Source organism: Lithobates pipiens, unplaced genomic scaffold (assembly GCF_037356315.1).
Source record: "Lithobates pipiens isolate NorthernLeopardFrog02 unplaced genomic scaffold, aLitPip1_a1.2 Scaffold_3, whole genome shotgun sequence".
NCBI classification, from domain to species: Eukaryota; Metazoa; Chordata; class Amphibia; order Anura; family Ranidae; genus Lithobates; species Lithobates pipiens.
In genome coordinates this window covers 179,912,136-179,935,978 of record NW_027507790.1, presented here as the reverse complement: position 1 = coordinate 179,935,978, position 23,843 = coordinate 179,912,136, and the positions used below count along the sequence as shown (strand labels likewise).

At 42.5% G+C, this 23,843-nt stretch overlaps 1 protein-coding gene across 1 annotated transcript; it reads right to left on the bottom strand.

Annotated features, from left to right (window-relative positions):
- Positions 1-3,429: 3,429 nt before the first annotated feature.
- LOC143940811 (proteinase-activated receptor 1-like) lies at positions 3,430-23,043 on the bottom strand. The gene is made up of 4 exons (XM_077462569.1): positions 22,897-23,043; positions 17,261-17,306; positions 15,488-15,528; positions 3,430-10,060 (listed from the first exon to the last, which is right to left on the bottom strand). The coding sequence occupies exons 1-4, from the start codon at positions 22,973-22,975 to the stop codon at positions 9,063-9,065; spliced, it is 1,164 nt and encodes a 387-aa protein (XP_077318695.1). The 5' UTR covers positions 22,976-23,043; the 3' UTR covers positions 3,430-9,062.
- Positions 23,044-23,843: the final 800 nt, after the last annotated feature.

The window sequence follows — 23,843 nt, the reverse complement described above, 5'->3', positions numbered from 1 at the left end:
GCCATAACCCTTTGCAGGGCGGCCTTAACTTTTTGGGCTTACCGGTTACCTCCGCTTGGCTTGTTCTTCCACGTCTAGGGGTTCTCAGGGTTGATCCCAAACAACTTTGGATGCTGACACCAATAAAGTCCTTTTGAAAGGTTTTTATTTGCAGGGGTAACATCCAACAACACAGTCTCGTATGGGAACAGAGGGCAAGGGTGAAGAAACTCAGGCACCTTGAACTGCTAGTATAACAAAGTCTCTATTACCATCCAGAGAGTAGCCACTCGCAGCTGGGCGCTTCAAGGCTGAACAAATCTCTAGCCAGAGATTATGGCAATTAGCACGTTGATTCAGAACTTAAGAAATCTCTAACCTTGAACAAGTTGTAACTGAAAGTGAATAGGAACCTTTTTCCTCAGTACCTGGAACGTTCTCTGTCTCCTTGACAGTACTGGAAAAAGTGTGAATTCATCAATGTCCTTTACAACTCAGCAACTAGGCAGTTCTCAGAATGCCAGCTTGTCGGCCCTCCTCCGAAGAGTCCTCCCCCAATCACCTTCACAAGCTGCGGTGCCCCTCCAAGCTGAGAGCACACCCGGATGCCTTGAATCCTCCCTCAGTTACTATATACACCCTCTTCTATATACACTCCTCTACTATATACACCCCTCTGCTATATACAACTCTATGCTATATACACCCTCTTCTATATACACCCCTCTGCTATAAACACCCTCCTCATTATACACCCCTCTGCTATATACACCCTCTTCTATATACACCCTCCTCTATATACACCCCTCTTCTATATACACCCTCATCTATATACACCTTCCATATACAGCCTCCTCTATATATCTCCATCTCCTGTGGAGAGGGGTGGCCCTAGTCAACACCCCCCCCCCCCCCCCCCCAAAATTTTAAGCATCAGCCACCACTGATGGTACACATTAATCCCAATCCTAATTAATTTAGGGTGTAATATGTAACATGCTCCAAACCTGCTCCTCGATCCTCCCTTTCCTGTGACAGTGGCGGGACGGATCTTCTTCCCTACACCCACTGTCAAATTTTGAAACAGTGCGGCTGTGTGGGTCTTATCCGTGGGAACTTATCCTTTAAATCAACTCCGTTGCAACAATCAACCAAAGAACCTGTCAGGTATAAAAAGGAGACAACTGAAGATGTCAATACATACCTTTAAATCCCTGCTGTTAAGTCTGACTCCCAGGTTGTTCTGAGGGTTAAAGTGGTGGTAGTAAACCTGGTCAAAGTGGTGGTCACCAGTGGTCACATGAATCTTTTGTATTTTGTATTTACCTTTTTACATTGACCTTTGGTCATTTTTACAATTGTTTTGTAATAAAGATTGGCATTTGCTTTTTATATGCTTGTTACTCATGATTCTGTCCTTAAAGTGTTACTAAAGCCACAGCAGTAAAATCAGTCTGTATATGCAGAATAGCATACTTGTTATACTCACTGTGGAACTTAAGGGGTTAATCCTCTGTATGGTGTAAAAAGGTTGTTTTATCTTGTATGCATAGATCCTTCCCTCCTGCACTATCTGGAGAAGACCAGCTAACACACAGGCTGGGTATCCAACCTGCACATGCTCAGTTGTGTCTTTTATGCTGGAGAGAAAATTTCCTATTTCACACACAATTTTATTACATATTAATAATACATTTTGTGTTGTATACATCTCGTTTATAAACAATATTATACCATGCTGTGTTGTGTGAACTTTGATTTTTAAAGTTTGTAAGGTTTTTTAAATTTGGGAAACTGAGCATGTCATTGGCACAGCGCCAATCAGTGCTGGCCGGGTCACGAGTGAGGGTTCACTGATGCATAGGAAGTTTCATCAGAGGAGAGTGAAATCTCCTCCTAAAGAACACTCAGGAAACACTGGGACCTTGCAGTTTACCATGTGACAGCGATATACAGATGAAAAAAAAGGTATATAGTGGCAGTATTTTGATACAAAAAGATGATTTAGAACCTCTGTGCACTGTGGGGGGGGGCGGGGGGATGAATTGTTTTTATATTTCTGGGCTTAGTAACACTTTAAAGTCCCATTGCGGTTATATATCTATTCCATAAACAATATATGTTGGAAATGCAAAGAAAAGGTGCAAAGAAATGTGGCAGAATACATTTTGGCCTAAGGCTCGGTTCACACAGGGCGGCACGACTTGCAGCGCCACGACCTGCACACGATCAGCGGCGACTTGCAAAACGAATTCTGTATAGAAGTAAATGCAAGTAGCCTGAAGTCGCCCCAAAGTAGTACAGGAACCTTTTTTCTAAGTCGCTCTGACTTGAGTCGCTCCTATTAGAATGGTTCCATAGTACAGAACGGAGCGCGACTTGTCAGGCAGCGAAGTCGCCTGGACAAGTCGCCCCTGTGTGAACCAAGCCTAAATGTATGATAAAAGTTTATTTATTTGCAAAGTTTCATAACAGAAACGAAGAAAAACGTTATTTTTCAAAATAAAAACCCCAGTGGCGATTAAATATCACCAAAAGAAATCTCTGTCTCAAAAAATATATATATATAATTTTGGGTGCAGTGTTGAGTGATTAATTGTCAATCAAAGTATGACAGTGCTGAAAACTGAAAAAATAGTCTGAGCTGGCAGGAGGTGAAAGTGCCCAGTCTTAAGGTGTTTAGATTACTAATCTCTTCATCCCTCACATAATGGAGAACAACAAAGAAAGTCATGTTTGAAGTCCAGCCTGGGTGTCAACCGTGGTGGCCTCCATAGGTTCAGCAGGAAGTGTGTTATGCAAAGGTTTTTTAGGTGAAAATAGAGGAAAAAATCCTGAAGTAAAAAAAAAAAAAAAAGAAAACGTATGCATCCACCAGATCTGAAGATCGGTCAACTAGAATATATAAAACTCTTGTTTTTGGGTTTGGACACGTTTTGCATGTTTATTGCCTGTATGTCAGGGCTGGCTCAGCCCTTCCTTCTCTGAGTTGGCCACTCAGCTGTTGGCTAATTGCCAGCTCTCATCTCTCTCCACAGTTACCCAGCTGTTCCTGATCATGCTGGTCTGACCTGCCTACTTAAAGCTGTCCAGCTCACTTCATCTCTGCCTTCGCCTTGGTCACATCACAAGAAATCATCTCCTACATTCCTGTTTAAAGACTGGCTTTGCTGACATCCCTTCTGGCACCTTTGCCTGCTTGCTGTTCCACTTGGATCCCTGACTTCTGGCTTGGCTGATTACCCGATCCGGTTACTGAACTCTGGCTATGCTTTGACTACACTTACTCTATTTACCTTTTTATTTTTATTATTAAACAACAAATTTAATTGTACTTCTGTCTCGGTCTGATTCATGGTTTCTGACACTGTATTTGCATAAGGCTTTAAAAAACTAATATTGTGCATACAATAATTAAAAACCACCACACAACCAATGTTTAAACTCATATTTTATTTTATTAAACTGATTAGTGACACAGCTATGTAAAATATAAACAGCTACATACATTTGTATTTATTGCCCACACCACTGTAAAAGAGTAATGAAAAGAATGTTAAGATAAGATACTATGGGGGGCACTTATCGATTCATTTGCACAGCGAGGCAATGCTCAATAGGAGCAGTGAGACAAATTTACTACAAGGTTACAGCTTGAGTCAAATTCCTCCCTCAGCTGCTCTAAAGTACCACTGGCACAATGAAACCTGACCCTGACCATTTCTTCATATTGGAGTTGAGTTATTAAAGGCAAAACGGTTGTTCACTTTTCCTTGCGAAAGAGAATTTTCTGTTAGCTTTCGGTATATGATAAAAATGACACTTTGCAAAGAATACCTAATTACGCGCAAGGGAAAACGGTTGGATGATAGAAGTCAGCATAGCTTCACCTCATTCAGTACGTTTAAGGAAAATTCCCCTGCAAAGTAAACAGCCTATTTGTCTTTAGTAAATTAACCCCAATGTGTGTTTAAAGTGAAAATTTGTCTCATCTTAAGTGACAAATATGTCTCAGAATTTTACAAATCTGCCCAGTGCAGGGTTCACAAAAATGCTGTAAAACCGTCGTAGAGACAAAGCAGCCTGCTTTGCATCTAATTGTCACTAATTTGCTTGATATTTGTCTATATAACTTAGTATAACATATATGTAGCACTCTATATACACATCACAAATCTGGATGATAAATGGACACAAAATAGTTTTAATAAACTATGTTCTGTAATCACAAAATTCATTTTATAATATCAGCATTATAACAGTAATACACACAATAATTATTACAAACAATAGTTATTTTTTACAATCCAATACGTGCTGCCTGTCTGCTGATCATCTCCCACCACAATTTCTGCTGCCTGCAGGCAGTGATTCCTGTACTGACTATAATAATAGCAAGCAATAATCGCTCCAAAATCCAACAGGCTGGTTGTACCCAAGCTGATCGAGCGATCAACTTGGGTATATTGAGCCTGCGCATGCATGGTTGGAATTTCGGCCTGTTCCTGCTGAACCAGTCAAGATTTGAACCATCTATGACCGTCTTTAAGATATGAATATGTTCAGTAAATCATCCAGACAGGTTCAATAAACAGTATAAGGATCAAAGTACACAGTGTAACATGTGCGCCACTGTATATCTTATTTTTTTTTTTTAAAAAAGGCAATTTCTACCTTATATCAGAGCATCTGTTGGCGCTCACATGACACCTCAGCTCTCTCCTCCTCTCCTTCCCTCCTCCCGGCTGACGTCAGCCAGAGTACTCGGTCCCTCCCACTATAGATATCAGACTGGCAGATGTGAGAGCCGAGGAGTCAAATGAATGCCGGGAAACACTCTGATATAAGGTAGAAATCAGATTTTTTTTTTAAATAAAGGACATACAGTGGCGCACATGATATTATCTAACAGAGTGTATTGTAGGGACATGACAATTGGCTTTACAACCACTTTAAAGAATGTGGATCTAAAATGGTGCTCTTCACTGCTCTATATGGGCTGACTTAGTGTGGTATGGCTGGGCCAGGGCATTCACAGCAAAACAAGAGAATCAAACCAAAAATGTTTAACTTTTGCATGGTTAAAGATTACAAAATTATCTTTTTTTTTTATATATCGTCAATGGGTGAAACAGTGCAATCCAATTGAAAACTTGTTTTTTGCAAATCTGTTTGGTCACATCTACATGTTTTAGTCCTAACAGTGGGCAAGATTTACTAAAACTGGTACACCCAGAATCTGGTGCAGCTGTACATGGTAACCAATCAGCTTCTAACTTCAGCTTGTTCAATTATACCTGGAAGCTGATTGGTTTCTTTGCAGAGCTGCACCAGATTTTGCACACTCTAGTTTTAGTAAATAACCCCCAGTATCTTTTATGAAGTCAGTGGTGAAGCAAACAGATCTTTGTTCATGGCCATGTACTACTGCTGGTTAAGGGAGTGTTACTCAGTGTTACAGCTGAGTTTAGAGTGCTGCCCACCTGCTGCATTTTCTGTTGGTACTAGAGTCCCTATATTTAAAGGCTAAGTTCACCTTTTTTTCTAAATTACAGGTTCCCAGTGTACCAATATGCCATTAACCTCCCTGGCAGTATGATTATTTCAGATATTTGGTGCTGAAAGCGGTACAATGTTTTGCATGGAAATTTTGTGTTTTATATTGTAGTCCTGCAATTCTTAGGAATAACTCACTTAAATCTGTCCAAACCAGAGTCTAGCCGACATCCTGGGTATGATAAAGTTTGAAAAATGAAATCATAAATGATAATATAATAAATAACTATAAATAATTATACCAAATAATAATATAATAATAATAAAAATGATTCAATAATGTAATCAAATCAGAAAACACTGAAATTTGCTCAGTTGCAGAATTGTCACTGTCATTACTTTCAGTGTTTGATGACGGATCTCCCCACAAATCGCTATCGCTCAATTCTGCGGGTGATTCTAATTTATTATCGCTGTTTTCTAGCTGGTCTAAAACCACTTTTGATGTAAAGGGATGGTTTTGGTTGCTATGGACAATCTCCAGTTTCCAGGCAGAAAGAACAGTATTTATAATATAAAACTGCATGCAGGACACTGGACAAACCACTAGGGACAAAAGGGATGTGAAATAATTTCATACAGCTATGTCATCTGTAAGATAACATAAAATTGTATGTAATGTGTGTGTTTCACTTTTTGAATTTGGCACCCTTCTTCGCCACCGTGCGTCGCAACTCTCACAGGGAATGGAGCCCGGCTCAGTGATAAATCAAGCGGAGGATGAGCCGCTTGTACAGCTGAGGGACATCACTGGATCCAGGGGACAAGGTAAGTAAGCTCTTCCTGGATCCTGCGATGCGATCCCGAGTCTGGCTTAGGGTTACCGCTTTTGGTTCTGAAATTCCACCGCGAGCCAGACTTGGGAATACCGCCAGGGAGGTTAATGTAGCTCTGTTGAAAAAAAAGAAATTCTATATACAGTATTCTAGAGCATATCTTACCTCAGCCACCACTGTTTCCTATAGAAAACCCCTCCATTACTTCCTAGTATTTGGGGCGGGAAATCAGTTAAGACTCAGAAAGTAGCTCAGCAGCTGACCTCATTAACACACCCTACACCTGTCCTCCCCCCCCAGGAGATTTCTCCTGCCCACCTCTGTACTCACATGCAGACTCTGTCAGTAAGGCCCCTTTCACACTGGGGCGGTACGGGCGTCGGCGGTAAAGCGCCGCTATTTTTAGCGCCGCTTTACTATCATTTTAGCGGCGGTATGCAGCCGCTAGCGGCCGAAAAAGGGTTAAAACCACCCGCAAAGTGCCGCTGCAGCGGCGCTTTGCCGGCGGTATAGCCACGCTGCACCATTGATTTCAATGGGTAGGAGCGGTGAATACACCGCTCCTTCACCGCTCCAAAGATGCAGCTAGCAGGACTTTTTTCACCGTCCTGCCAGCGCACCGCTCCAGTGTGAAAGCCCTCCGGCTTTCACACTGGAGTAAAAGGGGCCTTTTTTTTCAGGCGCTACACAGGCGCTATTTTTAGCGCTGTAGCACCTGAAAACCGCCTTGGTGTGAAAGGGGCCTAAGCACTGCTCTCCCTCAATACACAGCCAGGGTCTTCCCCGTTTTGTTCCTTATTATTTTCTTGCATAGATCATTCATTTGGCAAAGCGTAGCAATCACATAACAGCCTATGTGGAGCAGAGCTGTAGTATTGAAAACAGGAAAAGTGTGTGCTGGGAGTCTGTAAAGCTCACCATGCACTATACAGTCGGATTGTACAATCTATTTTAGATCTACCATCATCTATGTAGTGCAAAGGCCTGCCTGATTGGATACAGAGTGATTGCATAGATAGATGTGTGCTCCTATTATATAGTTTGGATAAATGTAAAGGAGATTGTACAATCAGATTGTATAGTGTTGGACACCTTTATACACCTATAATTAACTAGTCACACTTTGTTACTTCTAGTTGTTAAATGGACCCCAAATGCAGGCGCAAACACACATTTTTTTGTTTGCAAAAATGTTAAATAAACTTAGCAAAATGCACACATTTGTCATGTGTAGGGCACTCCATATTCAGGTTGAGGGAAAAACATGCAAAAAAACACATGCTCTCACTAGATGTGAATTTGGCCTGAAAAGTGAAATTGATGTGTTTACACAAGAACAATGACAGATAAGCGTTTCCATCTTCTTCTCACATGTACTTATATAAAGTATACATTTTGTGCTATCGGCGATCCCATTCCACTATGACTAATAGCTGATGGTAGATCTAAAGGAGACTGTACAATCAGTTTGTACAGTGTATGGAGATCCTAAAGGAAGAAGTAGAAAAGTGGGTGGTATAGCGATGAGAGAGGTGTGGTCCAGAGAGGTAAAACACACCCCAAATCTGTGATGCAGCAAGGCAGTTTATGATGGGATATGAAGATTCCTCAGTGGCGGCCCGTGCATTGTGGGCGCACGGGAGCCGCAACCCCCCCCCGTCCCTGCTGCCATTTCACTATCCATGCGCCCGGCCCCTTTCAGGATGCCGGATGCATGGACTCCTATGGGGCAGGAGGGGGTGTATATTTTTGAAGCACCTGATTAGAGCCAGAGGCTCTAATAGGCTTCAAAAAAGGATGGGCTTGGGGTGCAGAGAGTGAGCCCTGATCCCACCCAATTGTGTGACCAAAGCAAATGAATATTCACTATTTTCACACCGTATTGCCTCCCTGCCAATCTAGAGGCACGTCACTGAAACCTATTTAATGATTGGCCAAAGCGCCAGGCGTCCCTTTGGATGCTCAGCGCTTTGGCAGAAGCGGGACAGAGCGGAGGAAGCTGACTGGAGAGGAGACGCTGGAGAAGAGGACACTCAGTAAGCGCCAGTCCTCCTTCACAGGGTGTCCTGCGATCCATCCGCGGAGGAGTCGGGGTAAGAGGGGTGTCCCGCGATCTATCCGCGGGGGTGGGTGTGAGCGGGGTGTCCTGCGATCTATCCGCAGGGGGGTGTTAGCGGGGTGTCCCGCGATCTATGTGCGGGGGGACACTGGCAGCATTTGATGGGCACATTGGCAGCATTTAATGGTCACACTGGAAGCATATGAGGGACACAGTGGCAGTGTTTGATGGGCACACTGGCAGTGTTTGATGGCACATTGGTAGCGTTTGGCACACTGGCAGCGTTTGATGGGCACAGTGGCAGCGTTTGATGGCACAGTGGCAGTGTTTGATGGGTACAGTGGCACCAGCCGCCACTGAGTTTCCTGGCAGGCCACATGATGGTACAGGAAGCGATGGTCTCAGAATGCATATATTGCATATATTTGTAGAAAACTGAAAGGTGAAAGTATAAAGCTGCCATGGATATTAAGTAGGAGATATGAACACTGAGATGTCATGGGCAGAAAACACAGAAAAGTGAAATTCTGCCACAAAAGGTGAAATTAACCTTTAGGAATGCTTTGGTTAGCTATGTAATGACTGCAACAGGATGGCAAATTGTGGAATTCCTATGGAAAGACTCAAAGACCAGCAGTCCTCAAAGACCAATGGATGACTAGCCTTTCACAGCTAAACAAAATGATGTCTCTTTATGCCTTTACACTTGGTTGCTGTTCATCAGGATCTTTTTTGCAAAGCAGAATACTCTGCAACTTTGGTGACGCAACGAAATACAAGAGAGGATTAAGCGTGGTACTGATGCTGCTAATGGCAGTGCATACTAAGTAAGCTAAATACAGGTTAGTAGCAGATGTACTATTAACAAGGATATTATGAACAAAAAAGATGATATTTGCTGGCCCAAAACAAAGGATAAAAATACTAAGCACAATAATGGCTAAAACAACAGCTTGTTTTTTCCTATCAGTGTTACCCAATTGTGAAGAACTTAATCTCTTGATGGTTGCAGCATAACAAAAAACTGTGACGATAAGAGGTACGAAAAAGAAAAGTGCAGTAAAAAAGCTGAAATAGTACAGATAGAAGCTGCCCAATTTCTTGTGATCTTGCACATCATGGCAAGTGGTGATATCCAAGTTCTTAATGTAGAAGATTTGCTGAGTTATAAGAAGTGGCACAGTGCTGGCTATGGATACCATCCAGATAAAGAAACATACTATCCATGCCCTGGTCAAAGTACGCCAGGCAAGGGACTGTATTGGGTAAATGACAGCTAAGAACTTGTCCACGCTCATACTTGTAATAAGCAGGATAGAGCAATACATGTTGAAATAAAATCCTGCAATGACGGTATGGCACATCACATCTCCAGCCCGCCAGTTATTACCGGAAAATCTATACACCATGTTAAAAGGCATCATACAAACAAATAGCAAATCAGCAATTGCCAGATTTAGCATGTACACCACTGCCGGCTTTTTAATTTTGATCTTAATTAGGAATATCAAAACGACTACAATATTCAAAGGGAGGGACAAAGAGAACACCACCGTGTACACCCCTGGCACAAACTTGCTCAACCATTCGCTGTGGAGAAGTTTTCTTACGTCCTTTGGAACTCTTTTGTATGGATTGTTCTGAAAACTGACAGACAGTCTGGTGCCATCGTTTCTGATAATTTCTGTTTCTGAAAACAATAAACAAAAATAGCAATTAAAAGCTGGCATGGGATATTAAAGGGGTTGTAAAGTAAATTTTTTTATTTTTTTAAAATAACAAACATGTCATACTTACCTCCACTGTGCAGCTCGTTTTGCACAGAGTGGCCCCGAACCTGCTCTTCTGGGGTCCCTCGGCGGCTGTCTCTGCTTCCTCCCGCAGGTGCTTCTCACGTTAATGCGAGCTCCCTCGCATTGGTGAGAAGCACTGCGGGCGCGCTCCCGTGATACAGCCGGCGGCTATAGCCGCTCGCTGTATCACAAGGCCCCGCCCCCCGGCGCGCTGCGTCATTGGATGTGATTGACAGCAGCGCGAGCCAATGGCTGCGCTGCTTTCAATCCATCCACTCCAGCCAATCAGCGGCCAGGCTGAGCGGCGAAGAGGACGGCGGGGGCGAGCGCGGGATTTTCGAGGGGTCAGGTAAGTAAAACGGGGGGACTGGGGGCGCCGGCAGTGTGAGATGTTTTTTCACCTTAATGCATAGAATGCATTAAGGTGAAAAAACATTTACCTTTACAACCCTTTTAAACACTAGCAACACCAAAAAATATATATAAAGTAGAGGAACAAGTTAAAAAAAAAAAATAATTCAGAAGTGTTCCTTGCTGATATCTGAGGCATTACTATGATTGTAAAAAATTACGTAGCTTCTGATATGCAGTATTTGTTCTTATTTCATCTACTATAACTGGTTATATTATCAAACCAACACCATATCTTGCCCTACTTAATCTTAAAATCAATAACATACCCACCCAATTTAGAAGCATGATAACTACACTCGCAAATCGAGTCAGAATTAAAAGAGCAGCCCCAATCTGGCAAAATGCCTAAAAATGTATCAAAAATTGTATAAAAGCCTTAGAGGGATCTTTATCCAACACATCTCCAGATTAAAAAAAGCACGCATGGAGGACGTAAAACGCCTATTTCGGCTGATAGGTACACTGGAGGCAACACACAAGCAAACCCTTGACCCAAAAACGTTAGCGGAACTATCAAATGCTCGCCGTGACTTACTACGACTGTTCACAGATAAAGCACTCTCCACTCGGAACAAAGGCCGCCATACACACTATTCACAAGCAAATAAGTGGAGCACCTGGCTAGGGTTCTACACCCCAGACAACAAAGACAAAATATACCTTATATAGTGTCCTCGACCAAACAGAAAAAAACACAAAAACTCTGAGATAGTCGCAGAATTTAGGAATTATTACTCTACTCTCTATAACCTTCCACCTTGTGGTGCACATGGCTTACAACAAGCTCCGGTCTCTACAGACCTACATCAATACATCCAAGACACAGCTCTCCCAACCATCCCCTCTACAGAAGCTGAAAACTTAGAATTCCCCATCACTACATCTGACTTTTTAATGGCAATCAAGACACTTAAGGCTGGTAAGAGCCCGGGCCCAGACGGCTATACTCCTCAATTTTTCAAAACATTCGCACAACAACTGGCCCCTATAATGGCTCGTGCCTTTGAAGAGATAGATGACACACACTCTTTATCTCCTCAAATCTTCCAAGCCCAGATTGTGGTGCTACCCAAGCCAGGAAAGGACCACTACCTGTGTAGCAACTACAGGCCAATCTCACTATTGAATGTTGACCTCAAGTTATTGTCTAAAATCATAGCCACTCGCCCAGCTCCATTACTCCCATCCCTCATTCATGGCGACCAGGTGGGTTTTATACCAAAGCGAGAAGCCCGTGATAACACTACAAAGACCCTACACCTCATTTCCTATGCTCAACAACACGACATACCCACCTACCTTCTAGCATGCAACGCTGAGAAGGCGTTTGATAGAGTGAGCTGGCCTTTTCTCTATGCATCACTTCATCAGATAGGTCTGGGACCAAAAATGCTGGCTAAAATTATGTCCCTTTACACTAACCCCTCAGCTAAAGTAACAGCCAATGGGGAGACCTCAGAACAAGTTAAAATCAGAAACGGTAAAAGACAGGGGTGCCCATTGTCACCCTTGTTATTTGCGCTTACAGTTGAACATCTCGCCCAAGCTATCCGCAGCAACAATACCATACATGGGATTCCTACACCCTCGGCCCACTGCAAACTATCATTATACGCTGATGACTTACTCTTCTATATCACGCAACCACAAATTAGTATCCCCGCCTTACTTCAGGAGCTGGACCGCTTTGGAGCACACAGCAATTTCAAACTAAATATTACTAAAACGGAGGCTCTGAACATATCCCTGAACCCAAACACATTGTCCCTTCTTAAAAAACGGCTCCCATTTCAATGGCAGCCACATTCGATTAAATACTTGGGGACAGAGATTCCCAGAAATATACGGGACACTTATGCCTTGAATTATGGCCCTTTGTTGGTGAAAATCCGACATTCGCTAGAATCATGTCACCATCTCAAACTGTCCTGGTGGGGACGTATGTATGTTCTTAAAATGGATATCCTCCTGAAGTTGCTGTATCTGTTTCAAACGTTGCCCATAATCCTCCCAACCACCTTCTTTCACACGATTCGCTCCTTAGAGGTTAAGTTCATCTGGCAAAACCACCCCTCTAGACTTAAACATAGAATACTCTGTGCTCCTAAAAGTAGAGGGGGCATAGGCCTCCCAGACTTCCAACTATATCACATATCAACAGTAATCTCGAGGCTCCTTGAGTGGTTCCCACGTCCCCTAACTAAGCCAGCTACAACTATAGAACAGGATATGGCTCAAGTGGACCTTAGGGCTCTTCTTTGGGGGTACAATAGAAAATTCTGATCTATAAAAAACATATCCCCACTGACGGTGGCGGCATTGTGCATCTGGTACCATAAACGGTCCGCCCTCTCACTCTCCACAGACCCTAGCCCTCTAACATCTCTGTTTGACAACCCAGAGCTCCCAGTGTACAACACCAGAGGGCAATGCGGTCCATACTCTAGGGAACAATGGCCCACAGCCAGACAATATATCCAGCCCTTCACAGGCCAATTCTACCCCCAACAGACCGCTCACTCATCCTCCTCAATAGACTATCTATCCATGCTAACTCTAACACAATACTGTAAGACACTTCACTTTTCAGGACATGCCCATAGACCTCTCACTTCCTTTGAGCATATGTGTAGTCTCTCTCGGACACCTAAACATCCGAATATCCTTGATTTACAGGGACATACAATCACACATGTATAACACTCTACCTAATTTCACACAAAAATGGTCAAGAGGCCTGGGATTAGAGGTCTTTCCGGCACAATGGAATACCTCATTTATAATTACACACAAATCTTCCATATCCGGGTTCGCACAAGAGAAAAACTACAAATTGCTAGCACGATGGTATAGAGATCCAGTCTCGGTGAACAAGATGTATCCGGGTACTACGGGCAGATGTTGGCATTGTCACGAAGGAGAGGGAACGTACAAACATGTGTGGTGGGACTGTGACTGGGTTTGCCACTTCTGGGACAAGGTATTTAGTATTTACAATGATTTATACAGTGTCTCCATGATACCTTCGCCACAAATTGCGTTGCTTTCCATGCTCCCAGGACCGCTAGGTTCCTATAAAAAGAATCTTCTTAGATTTTTCTTGTCAGTAGCCCAACATACTATATCTCAATTTTGGAAAGTAGATACTACCCCTCCAATTACTAGGTAGATAGACTCCATGAATGATATTATGCTCATGGAGGAACTACAAGCAAAACAAACTGACACCTGTAGAAAATATGTAGGCCCGTGGTACCCTTGGCTTCTTCATTCCTCATCAGACCCCTTTCTCGGCAGCATATCTGCATAAGAAAGGGGCCCCACTATTATGAAATGTCAAGGGACAGATTGTCACACAATCTCAAACCTTGAGTTTCTCATTGTACCTTAGGATGGAGTATAACTGCTGAACTTTTATAAAACTGCTTATGCTGAGTACCCCCCCCCCTTTTTTTTACCACCCTCACCTATTCCCCCCCTTAAACCTATCCTATCTTTACCTCCTTGCCCCACCCTATACCAGTCTTGCACCTCCCTATATGGATTTACTTGTTGAACCGAGTAGATTTCCCAGGTGGTGTCCGGAGATAGATGATACCATGTGGATGGATATGGAATGCAATATACTACAGAAAAGCTTTATAAAGATGTATAATTGTTAAATGTTTAATGGTACAGGAGATAGCATGTGAACACCTCCCCCCCTTCCTTTATCCCTTACCCTTAACCATCTTTATTTTGTATCCTCATCCCCCTTTCCTCCACAATGTTATATTTTGTATTTTGCTATGAAAACTAAATAAATATATATTCAACCTTAAAAAAATGTATAAAAGCCAGCAGGTGGATGAAGCTTGCCTTTTAGTTCAGAGGTCATCAACCCTGTCCTCAGGGCCCACTAACAGGCCAGGTTTGCAAGATAACTGAAACACATCACAGGTGATATAATTTGCTGCTCAGTGATTGCAGTATTCTAGTCTGCATCTTCCCAAGGTAATATATAAAACCTGGCCTGTTAGTGGGCCCTGAGGACAGGGTTGATGACCACTGTGTTAGTTACACAAAGCCATGGGTTTTCATTGTGCACCATTACGACTTTCTAGACACTGGCATCCTAACATCCAATGATGTCATCAGTTTATAAGGAGCATGTCTGTTGACTCCACAGTATCCTTGTTTGACCCTCCTCTGCCCCTCTCCCTCTAGGGCACTGGGTCACATTATCTGACTGTTGGAAAGAAATTGAAGGAGAAGAGAAACATTGGAATACTAGTCAGTTCCAGCTTGCAAAAGTGTATTTGTTTTGGAAGAATAAATCACCTCTAATGTTGAGTGTGCTACGTGTGGATGTTGCTGCGTTATGAAAAACTATTACAATAGTTTTTTTTTTACATTTTAGAATGAGGTGCCTTGAGACTGTCCATCATTTTAAAGGGTGCCTTGATTGAAAAAAGGTTGAAAAACACTGACAGCAAAACTAAACTAGCACTGCACACATTTTTAAGGATTACTAAATACATACAATATATACTATATTAGTACTGTTTTGCTGTCTCTGCTATGGTAACTTACATACCTTCATATGTCCTGTTCATTTATTTATTTTTTGTGAAGGAACTAGTATCTATGGGTTATATACTGCATATTGTAACTTATTTTGGAGCAATAACATACCACTTAAAATGTGACAGAAAGCATCTCCACAATAGTTATATTGACAACATTTGCACCTGATCACAGTTCTAATCTTTACATACTCTATCAAACACTTTAATGGAAAATGTCGTGGACTTGGCTTTTTGATTGGTGATGGACATTTTAAGTAATCAGTAGACTATTGCCACTGAAAATGTAAAATAAGGATAGCACTTTAATCAGGTTATTTAAAAAACATTCTCACACATGCTTACCAGGCATTCCTAGGATTCGCTTGACTCGTGACTTGGCATCACTTTGAACAAAATACAGAGAAATATTACAAAGGTAAAGTTAATGAAAGTGACTATGTAGCAAGGCTATGAACATTGAAGTTTTTACATTTTCATAAAGCAGATCTTACATCAAAAAAATAATTAGTCAGGACCCCCAATGTTAAAAACAGCACATTAAAAAAACATTAAGGGAAAAAAAATTATATATTTATTGGCGTATAACATGCACTTTTTCACCCTGAATATTGGGTGCAAATAGCATGTGCTTGTTATACGCTGATACTTAAATTTTAGCTGCCTCGGAGAGGACAGGGAGGGGGGCAGAACGAGCACCATCAGATTACATACAGTGAGAATCTCCTGTTTACTTGGTGGCCTCTGTAATAGGAAGTCCTGTCTCCTTGGCCACCATTGGACCACTGTTCTATCATAGGAGATTCTCACTGTATGTAATCTGTCGGCGCTCATCCCTCCCCCTCCCTCTCCCCTCTTGGCTCCAGATGGGCATCGATCAGACTGCACTGATGGCAATGGTGAGGCTGCTGAATTGATGGCAATGGTGAGGCTGCATTGATGTAGACTGATGATGCTGCATATGGGCACTGACCCATATTTTTCTTCAAAGTTCCTTATTTAAAACTTAAGTTTTTTTCTTTTCCTGAAACTTCCCTCGTAAAATGAATGTGCGTGTTATATGCCTATACATGTTATATGTCGATAAATACGGTAGTTACAGGCAGGCCCCGAATTACAAACGTTCCGACTTACATACGACACATACTTAAGAACAGAGGCAGTGTGATGTCACGCAGGTCCCAGAAACGACAGGGCGGCCATCTTGCTGCTCACTGCATGCTACCACCTACTGTCGGGCGGACCTGTCAGCAATTCCACATCACTGCATATGCAGCTAACCCTTCCCTATGCTATCCAAAACTTAAGAAATAACTTTTTGCCTGGAGGTACACTTAAAAAATGTACTCCAATTTACATATAAATTAAACTTAAGAACAAAGTTACAGAATTTATCTTTTTCATAAGCCGGGGACTGCCTGTAGCTTATGAGAGTGGTACCTAGGTGAAGGTGCTGGGGCATTTGACTTCTGTAGCTGCAGGCACTGTGGAGAAATTCGTCTTTAGGCCTCATGAACACAGGATGTTTTGCTAACTCTCCTAGGCTCCTTTCCTCCTGGCAACAACCAAGGCATGGGGAATGCCTAGGAAAAAACCCAAGCCTACTTACCTCCAGCTCACAGACAACCGAATGAACCTGTCTAACAGTGCGTTCAAAACGGGGGTTTAGTCTGCACACATTTGCAAAGCCACAGAGCCTCGTCACGGCACCCTGGTATCTGTGGTCCTAACACTAAAATATGAGTGCCCCCACAGTAGAGGCACATGCATTCTGATGGATAAATGAGGGCAGGTGGACTGAAGGGGAGCCCACCCCTTCTTAAAGGTACAGGAGCATACCAAGCACCAAGCAAGTAGCACAATGGCTGCAAAGGTGTTGGTGCACTGCTGGACCAATACGATTCTTGGACCTCCCATGTGTACTCTTCCTTTCCTCTCCCACTGGCAGCAGCTGCAGGCAGATAGGGGGATCTTCTCTTCGGGGTGGAGAGCAGGGAAGGGGCTTGTAAATATGAAGCAGGACAAACAAACCAAAATTGCAAAATTTTTCACAGTCAAGATATTGCAGTCTTGTTAAATGATCTTTTGAAAAATTGAAAATTCAATGAAATGTCTTACTTGTTATGCAGGCTTCTGTTGAAACTGTGCTCAATTTCAATCAAACCTTTAATAATACAATCATATATTCAATTAAAGTTCAAGTCCAAACACAATTAGCCGCTATTTAGTATACATTTCTGATCAGTTTTAAAGTGTATCTATAGCCCAAACTTATATTTCTTACTTTACGATAGAGTAGGAAAGCATTAGATCTTATGTTAGATTTTAATTGCCGTCTTTGTCCCGGCTGGGGAGATTCTTATTTGTCCAGGTGTCCATTATCACTGGAATAAAAAGTAAGGGAAGGGAAATCCAAAATTCTGCAGTTGTCACCAGAGCAGGAGATGAAGAGAAAACTTTCAATAGGGACTCTGGTATTGGTGACAACTCTTATCATTATGTTGCTGTATCTCCAGCACAGGATGTAAAGGGAAATTTCCCAAAAGGGACATAGATGTCAAAAAATAAGTTAGCTAGAACCATATTAATCCCTATGCTTTTCAAAAGTTTTGGCTATACATGCACTGCAAGGTTTATGCTTACTGTTAGTGTCAAATACACGTTTTTGTGCTGCATATATAGTTATACACAAAGCCTAATGCCGCGTACACACGACTGGACTTTTCGACAGACTAAGTCCAACAGTCTTCCCGATGAACGTTCGGTGGAGTTCCGGCGGACTTTCTGAATGAACGGACTTGGACACACACAGTCGGACTAGAATAAGGAAGTTCATAACTAGTAGCCAATAGCTGCCCTAGCGTCGTTTTTTTTCTGTCAGATTAGCATACACACAAACGGATTTCTCGATCCGGCGGAGTTCCGGCGGGAAAATTAAAACATGTTCTATTTCTAAAGTCCGCCAGATTTTTGGCAAGCAAAGGCCGATGGAGCCCACACATGATCAAATTGTCTAACGGACTTGTTCCATCGGACCTTTGCTGTCAAAAAGTCCGGTCGTGTGTACGTACGTACGTTTTTTACATAGTAAAAAAAACTTGCTTCCCCTTTCTTTTCATGTTTAAAAGGTTTTTAGTGCCCTATGAAAAACAGACCCTAATTCTTATATTCCAGCAAAAAGTTAAATGTTCTTTTTTCAAAGACAAGTCATAAATGTTAATAAGGACCTATTCAGGCTATTTGGCAAGAGTGTTTATTTTGCTGCTTGAAAAAAAATTAATTTGAAGCAGAAATCCAATCATTTATTATTGGACTTGTTCAAATCTACAGTATCTCACAAAAGTGAGTACACACCTCACAGCTTTGTAAATATTTTATTATATCGTTTCATGTGACTACACTGAAGAAATGACACTTTGCTACAATGTAAAGTAGTGAGTGTACAGCTTGTATAACAGTGTAAATTTGCCATCCCCTCAAAATAACTCAACACACAGCCAATAATGTCTAAACCGCTGGCAACAGAAGTGAGTACACCCCTAAGTGAAAAAGTTCAAATTGGGCACAAAGTATCAATATTCTGTGTGGCCACCATTATTTTCCAGCACTGCATGAAATTCACCAGAGCTTCACAGGTTCTCTTCTACTCCTCCATGATAACATCATAGAGCTGGTGGTGGTGCTTGGCCAGTCCATCACCTTTACCCTCAGCTTCTTTAGCAAAGCAGTGGTTGTCATGGAAGATTGTTTGGGGTCGTTATCATGATGAAATACTGCCCTGCAGCCCAGTTTCCGAAGGGAGGGGATCGTGCTCTGCTTCAGTATGTCACAGTACATGTTGGCATTCATGGTTCTCTCAATGAACTGTAGCTCCCCAGTGTCAGCAGCACTCATGCAGCCCCAGACCATGACACTCCCACCACCATGCTTGACTGTAGGCAAGACACATTTGTCTTTGTACTCCTCACCTGGTTGCCGTAACACACGCTTGACACCATCTGAAACAAATAAATTTATCTTGGTCTCATCAGACCCCAGGACATGATTCCCGTAGTCCATATGTTAGTCTGCTTGTCTTCAGCAAACTGTTTGCAGGCTTTCATGTGCATCATCTTTAGAAGAGGCTTCCTTCTGAGACAACAGCCATGCAGACCAATTTGATGCAGTGTAAGTTGTATGGCCTGAGCACTGACAGGCTAACCCCCCACCCCTTCAACCTCTGCAGCAATGCTGGCAGCACTCATATGTCCATTTCCCAAAGACAACCTCTGGACATGACACTAAGTATGTGCACTCAACTTCTTTGCTCGCCCATGGCGAGGCCTGTTCTGTGTGGAACCTGTCCTGTTAAAACACTGTATGGTCTTGGCCACCGCCTCTTACACCGTCTGAATGAACCCTTAAAGCTGAAGTTTAGTTTTTTTTTGCAGCTACATTGGTAAAACAGGCATGTGTCATGCCTGGCTGCAGGCCCACTGTTAGAAATCATGGTGCCCTGTACAGCCTACCTGATGTGGCCCACCTCAACCCCACCCTCGACCCCATCACTGGCCCTGCCTTGAAACAAAATGAACAACATCCTTTGTGATAGCATGAGCCATGACAGGTTCTCTTTATGGAGAGATCTGGGGGCCTCCTCTGGCCTCCAAAGCATAACATATAGGGGGGATGTGGAGCATTTGTGGATGATATATAGAGAGGATGTGGAGCGTGTATAGATGATATATAGGGGGATGTGGCGGGTGTAAAGATGATATATAGGGGGGATGTGGAGGGTGTATGGATGATATATAGGAGGGATGTGGAGCATGTATAGATGATTTATAGGGGGGATGTTGAGCATGTATAGATGATATATAGGTGGGGATGTGTAGGGTGTATGGATGATATATATGAGGGATGTGGAGCGTGTACAGATGATATATAGGAGGGACGTGGGGGGTGCATGGATGATATATAGGGACGATGTGGATAGTGTAAAGATGCTACATAGAGGGACAGTTTCCGAACAATCAGCTGGACCTGACAGATGGAACATAGAGGGATCAGACAGATACAGTATGGATGTCGGTTGGACTGTAAATTGTCAGTTGGAAATCATTGAATATCCATCCCAGTGCTCCTAGTCCATAATACAACTTGAGGACTTTGTGATTCAGTATTGGATGTGTAATTCGGCAGGAATCAGTGTGTACCGTCATGTGGGAGGAAGACAGTCACAAGCCCCACCGCCACCTAAACTCAACCAATTGGACCCTGTTTGGAACTGCTCCTCTCCTGTTGGTGTGTGCAGACCGCAGCAGGAACTTCATATGTGGAGATACTTCAAGGGAGCCAGAAACATGGGACAGGTTTTCATGTTGGACGGGGAGTGTACATTAGCGAAGCCAGGATTCCTGAATTCTGGTGATACAAAGCGGAGCTGAGCTGAGAATCATAGTATCACTCCACCAGGGAAGGCAGTGGGCAGCAGCAGCCAGGACTAATTGAGCAGCTGAGCTACATGCGGGGTGGAATGATGTACATGCCCCCCGGAAAAAGTTCCTCCACTGCGCTTATCTCCTGGGCTCCTCTGTTGACCTGATGGGGTGCAGGGAAATGTAATTACACTCTCCTTAAGAAATTAGGAATGGGGGAGAAGTTTAACAAGTTCTATTTTTTTTATAATGCAGTAATAGACTGCAGTGCTGCCCTGTCCCACACTGGCTCTAACACTTAGAACCGAGCAATCAAACACTGCTGATCACTCCGTTCTCAGAGCTCCCTGAGCAGAGAGCTGTGACTGTCAGTGACCAGCTCTCTGCTCTGCCCCCCCCCCCCCCCCCACACACACACACACTTACTGGGCTGTGGATGGGGCAGCAGTGGCCAGCTCAGACTCTCAGTGGCTCGCTGAGAGGCTGAGCGGGTCCCGGTCCAGGCATGTGGGTGGATCCTGACCATACGATTGTGAATTTTCCCTAGCCTGAACTGGCTCTGTGACATCAGCTGACAGCGGGCTTCAGCCAGCTGTCTGCTGAAAACAGGTTACTTGAGTGCAGAATGGATTGCACTCCTGTGTTTCACAGGAAAAGTACAGCCAAATGAGCTTTGGCTGTACTTCTCCTTAAACTCATTCCCTGCTAGTTTACTTCATGCAAAGATCCATTTTAACTGCGTTATTCCTAGACTTATGGGTAGATTTAGCAAAGTAAGAGAGGCTGTTTACAGTTCCTAAACAAAGATAATGATAGTAAATTAAGGTGAACATGTGTTTACTTTAAATGCCCAACTCTACACAAGGAAAATCATTTTAAAAAAAATGGCAAATGTGCTAGCAAATGATCGGTTAATTGAAGTGAATTTAGCTATTTCTTCTTCTTTGTTATAAAGTTCAGTGAGCATTCACTTTTCTAAGTGAACCGTTTCTTCTCTTTTAGTAAACTGTTTCAATTGCATTCTCCTGGATTAATTACCGTAATTTTCCCCTTCCACATTAGATCTCACATCAGCACCATTTGGAACCTAAATACTCTATTGCTTTAAATTCATAAACATTTATTTGACATGAAGGTCTACCAGATTGAAAGTGAGATGAATAAATGGTTGATTCTCATCCTACATGGTTGTTGATAAATTGGATATTGCACATCGTATTGTAATGTATGTTGCTGGCTTTGCCCTCTTTTTACCTCAGTCCCCACCTTCTCTCAGTGGTGCCAGAGGGAAACTGACTTCTTAACTGACCATGCATGTACAATGTCTGAAATGTCAGAAGGTACAATCTTTGAAAGCTCTCCTTTAGATTTGCCAACAACCAGTGTTTATATAAACTATCAATTAGGGTAGGTCCTTTTTCTACATCAGCTCAGCCTAGCTTCCTTAGAAACCTAGGCTTCCTCCAAGGTTTCTAGGAGTCCTTGAGCAGTAAGTAGTGAACTGATCTCCGGCCTGGTGGTGTCTTAATATTTTTGACACCAATGCCACTTGGCATAGATAGTGGTATGGAACCAACAGAGCTTTTCCTATCCTTTCTCTGTTAAGAGACCACTGACACCAATAACCACGTTGGCTGTCTCTAAGGGGGTTAATGTAAAGAACTTCAAACTGATCAATGTCACCAGGCTGTTTTTTCACTGGCCACAAGTGTAAGTGGGCCCCTCACCCATCGATCACCATTGTGGTGTTGCTAATGTCTGCAGATTTACGGTAATAATTTTTATATAGGTTCCCTGAGACCTGAACATTTTTTCAAGGGTTCCTCCATTGTAGAAAGGTTGAGAAAAGCTGTAGTACATGGTTGCTATTGCATATTTTGTAACTCTTTTTGCCAGCTTTAAGAGAAACCTCTGTAGCGCCCACAAAATCATAAACCAATCTCCTACTTCAGTCTCCAATGTACAGTTAATTATGGTCATCGACACTCTCAAAAAAAAAAGTTAGAAGAAAAATGAGATATGAAAACTATAAGAATGTTATTTAGTTCTGGCCTTTTTAAAATTGTTGTGTTTGAAAAATTGTATATGAAATAAGAAAAAAAGTCTGATAAAGTTCTCATCAGTATTAAGGATTTAGTTCACCAAAATGTAAAAGGTTTAGCTTTGTTTAAACTATAGTTTGACTATAAATGATATCACTTCCCACTTCTAATGTTTTTCACCTATGCTCCAAGATCTATCCACTATTCAAGCATTGAGACCCCTTCTGCAGCAACAGACGGAATAAGACGCTTTGGTGTTATGGCACAAAGCTAAAATCATACAGAAACAACTTACCTTCATCCTCCAGAGTGTTGCAATTTGCTGTAAAGAGTGCACCGGTCACACCAAGAATCAAGAACAGATACATTTTCATTTCTTCTACAGACAACTCCGCTTTGTCAATGGATTGCCTTTCAGTGCCTCTTTACCATCAATACCAAGAAGAACTAAGTTTCAGTTCCCGAAAACAGCTATAAACTTTACCTTTACAGTATCAGACTAATTTAAATGCAAAACCATATTCAGAGTAGTGTACTCCTTATGTTAATAATATGTATATATTTACACCATGGAACAAACATGTCTACTATTCATTGCAATGCAGGGCTGTGGGGGGTTGTAAGCCAGTGCCTAGGGCAGCAGGTTTGGACGGGGTAGAAATAGCTTTAAAATGTACAAACTGGGATAACGGTTATTGTATTTTGTTTCTTTCTTCAGGCTGCTTCTAGATATTGGCTGGTAAAGTCAGCAAAGTAACTGTAATGCCGCATACACACGATCGGACTTTCCGGCGAACTTGGTCCAGCAGATCAGAGTCCGTCGGACAACTCGATCGTGTGTGGGCTCCAGCTGACTTTTTCTTCCCAAAAGTCCGGCGGACCTAGAAATAAGACTGGCTTCAAATTTGTCCACCGGACTTGGCTTTTAGCAGACAATCCGTTTGTCTGTGTGCTAATGAACTTCCTTATTCTACGTCATCACGTTGGAATCCGTCTGACTTTTGGAGTGATCGCGTGTGGCCAAGTCCGTTTGTTTGAAAGTCCAGGGGACCTCAGCTGCAAAGTCCGTCGGATTGTCTGCCGGACCAAGTCCGTCGAAAAGTCCGGTCGTGTGTACACGGCATTAGGAGAAGTGTCTGTTTTCTTGTTTGTAACACTGTTAAAAGTAGTTATAAATGTAAAGCAGACAGCCTGCTTTTTTTCAATGCCATATTATAGAGTCAGTTTTTACTGATATAATTG

Coding starts and splice junctions, on each gene's coding strand:
- LOC143940811 (XM_077462569.1), bottom strand. CDS start 22,975: ATGAAAATGTATCTGTTCTTGATTCTTGGTGTGACCGGTGCACTCTTT. Junction 17,307..22,896: donor CAACACTCTGGAGGATGAAG/GTAAGTTGTTTC, acceptor GTATTATTAAAG/GTTTGATTGAAATTGAGCAC. Junction 15,529..17,260: donor AACAGAAGCCTGCATAACAA/GTAAGACATTTC, acceptor TTTTGTTCAAAG/TGATGCCAAGTCACGAGTCA.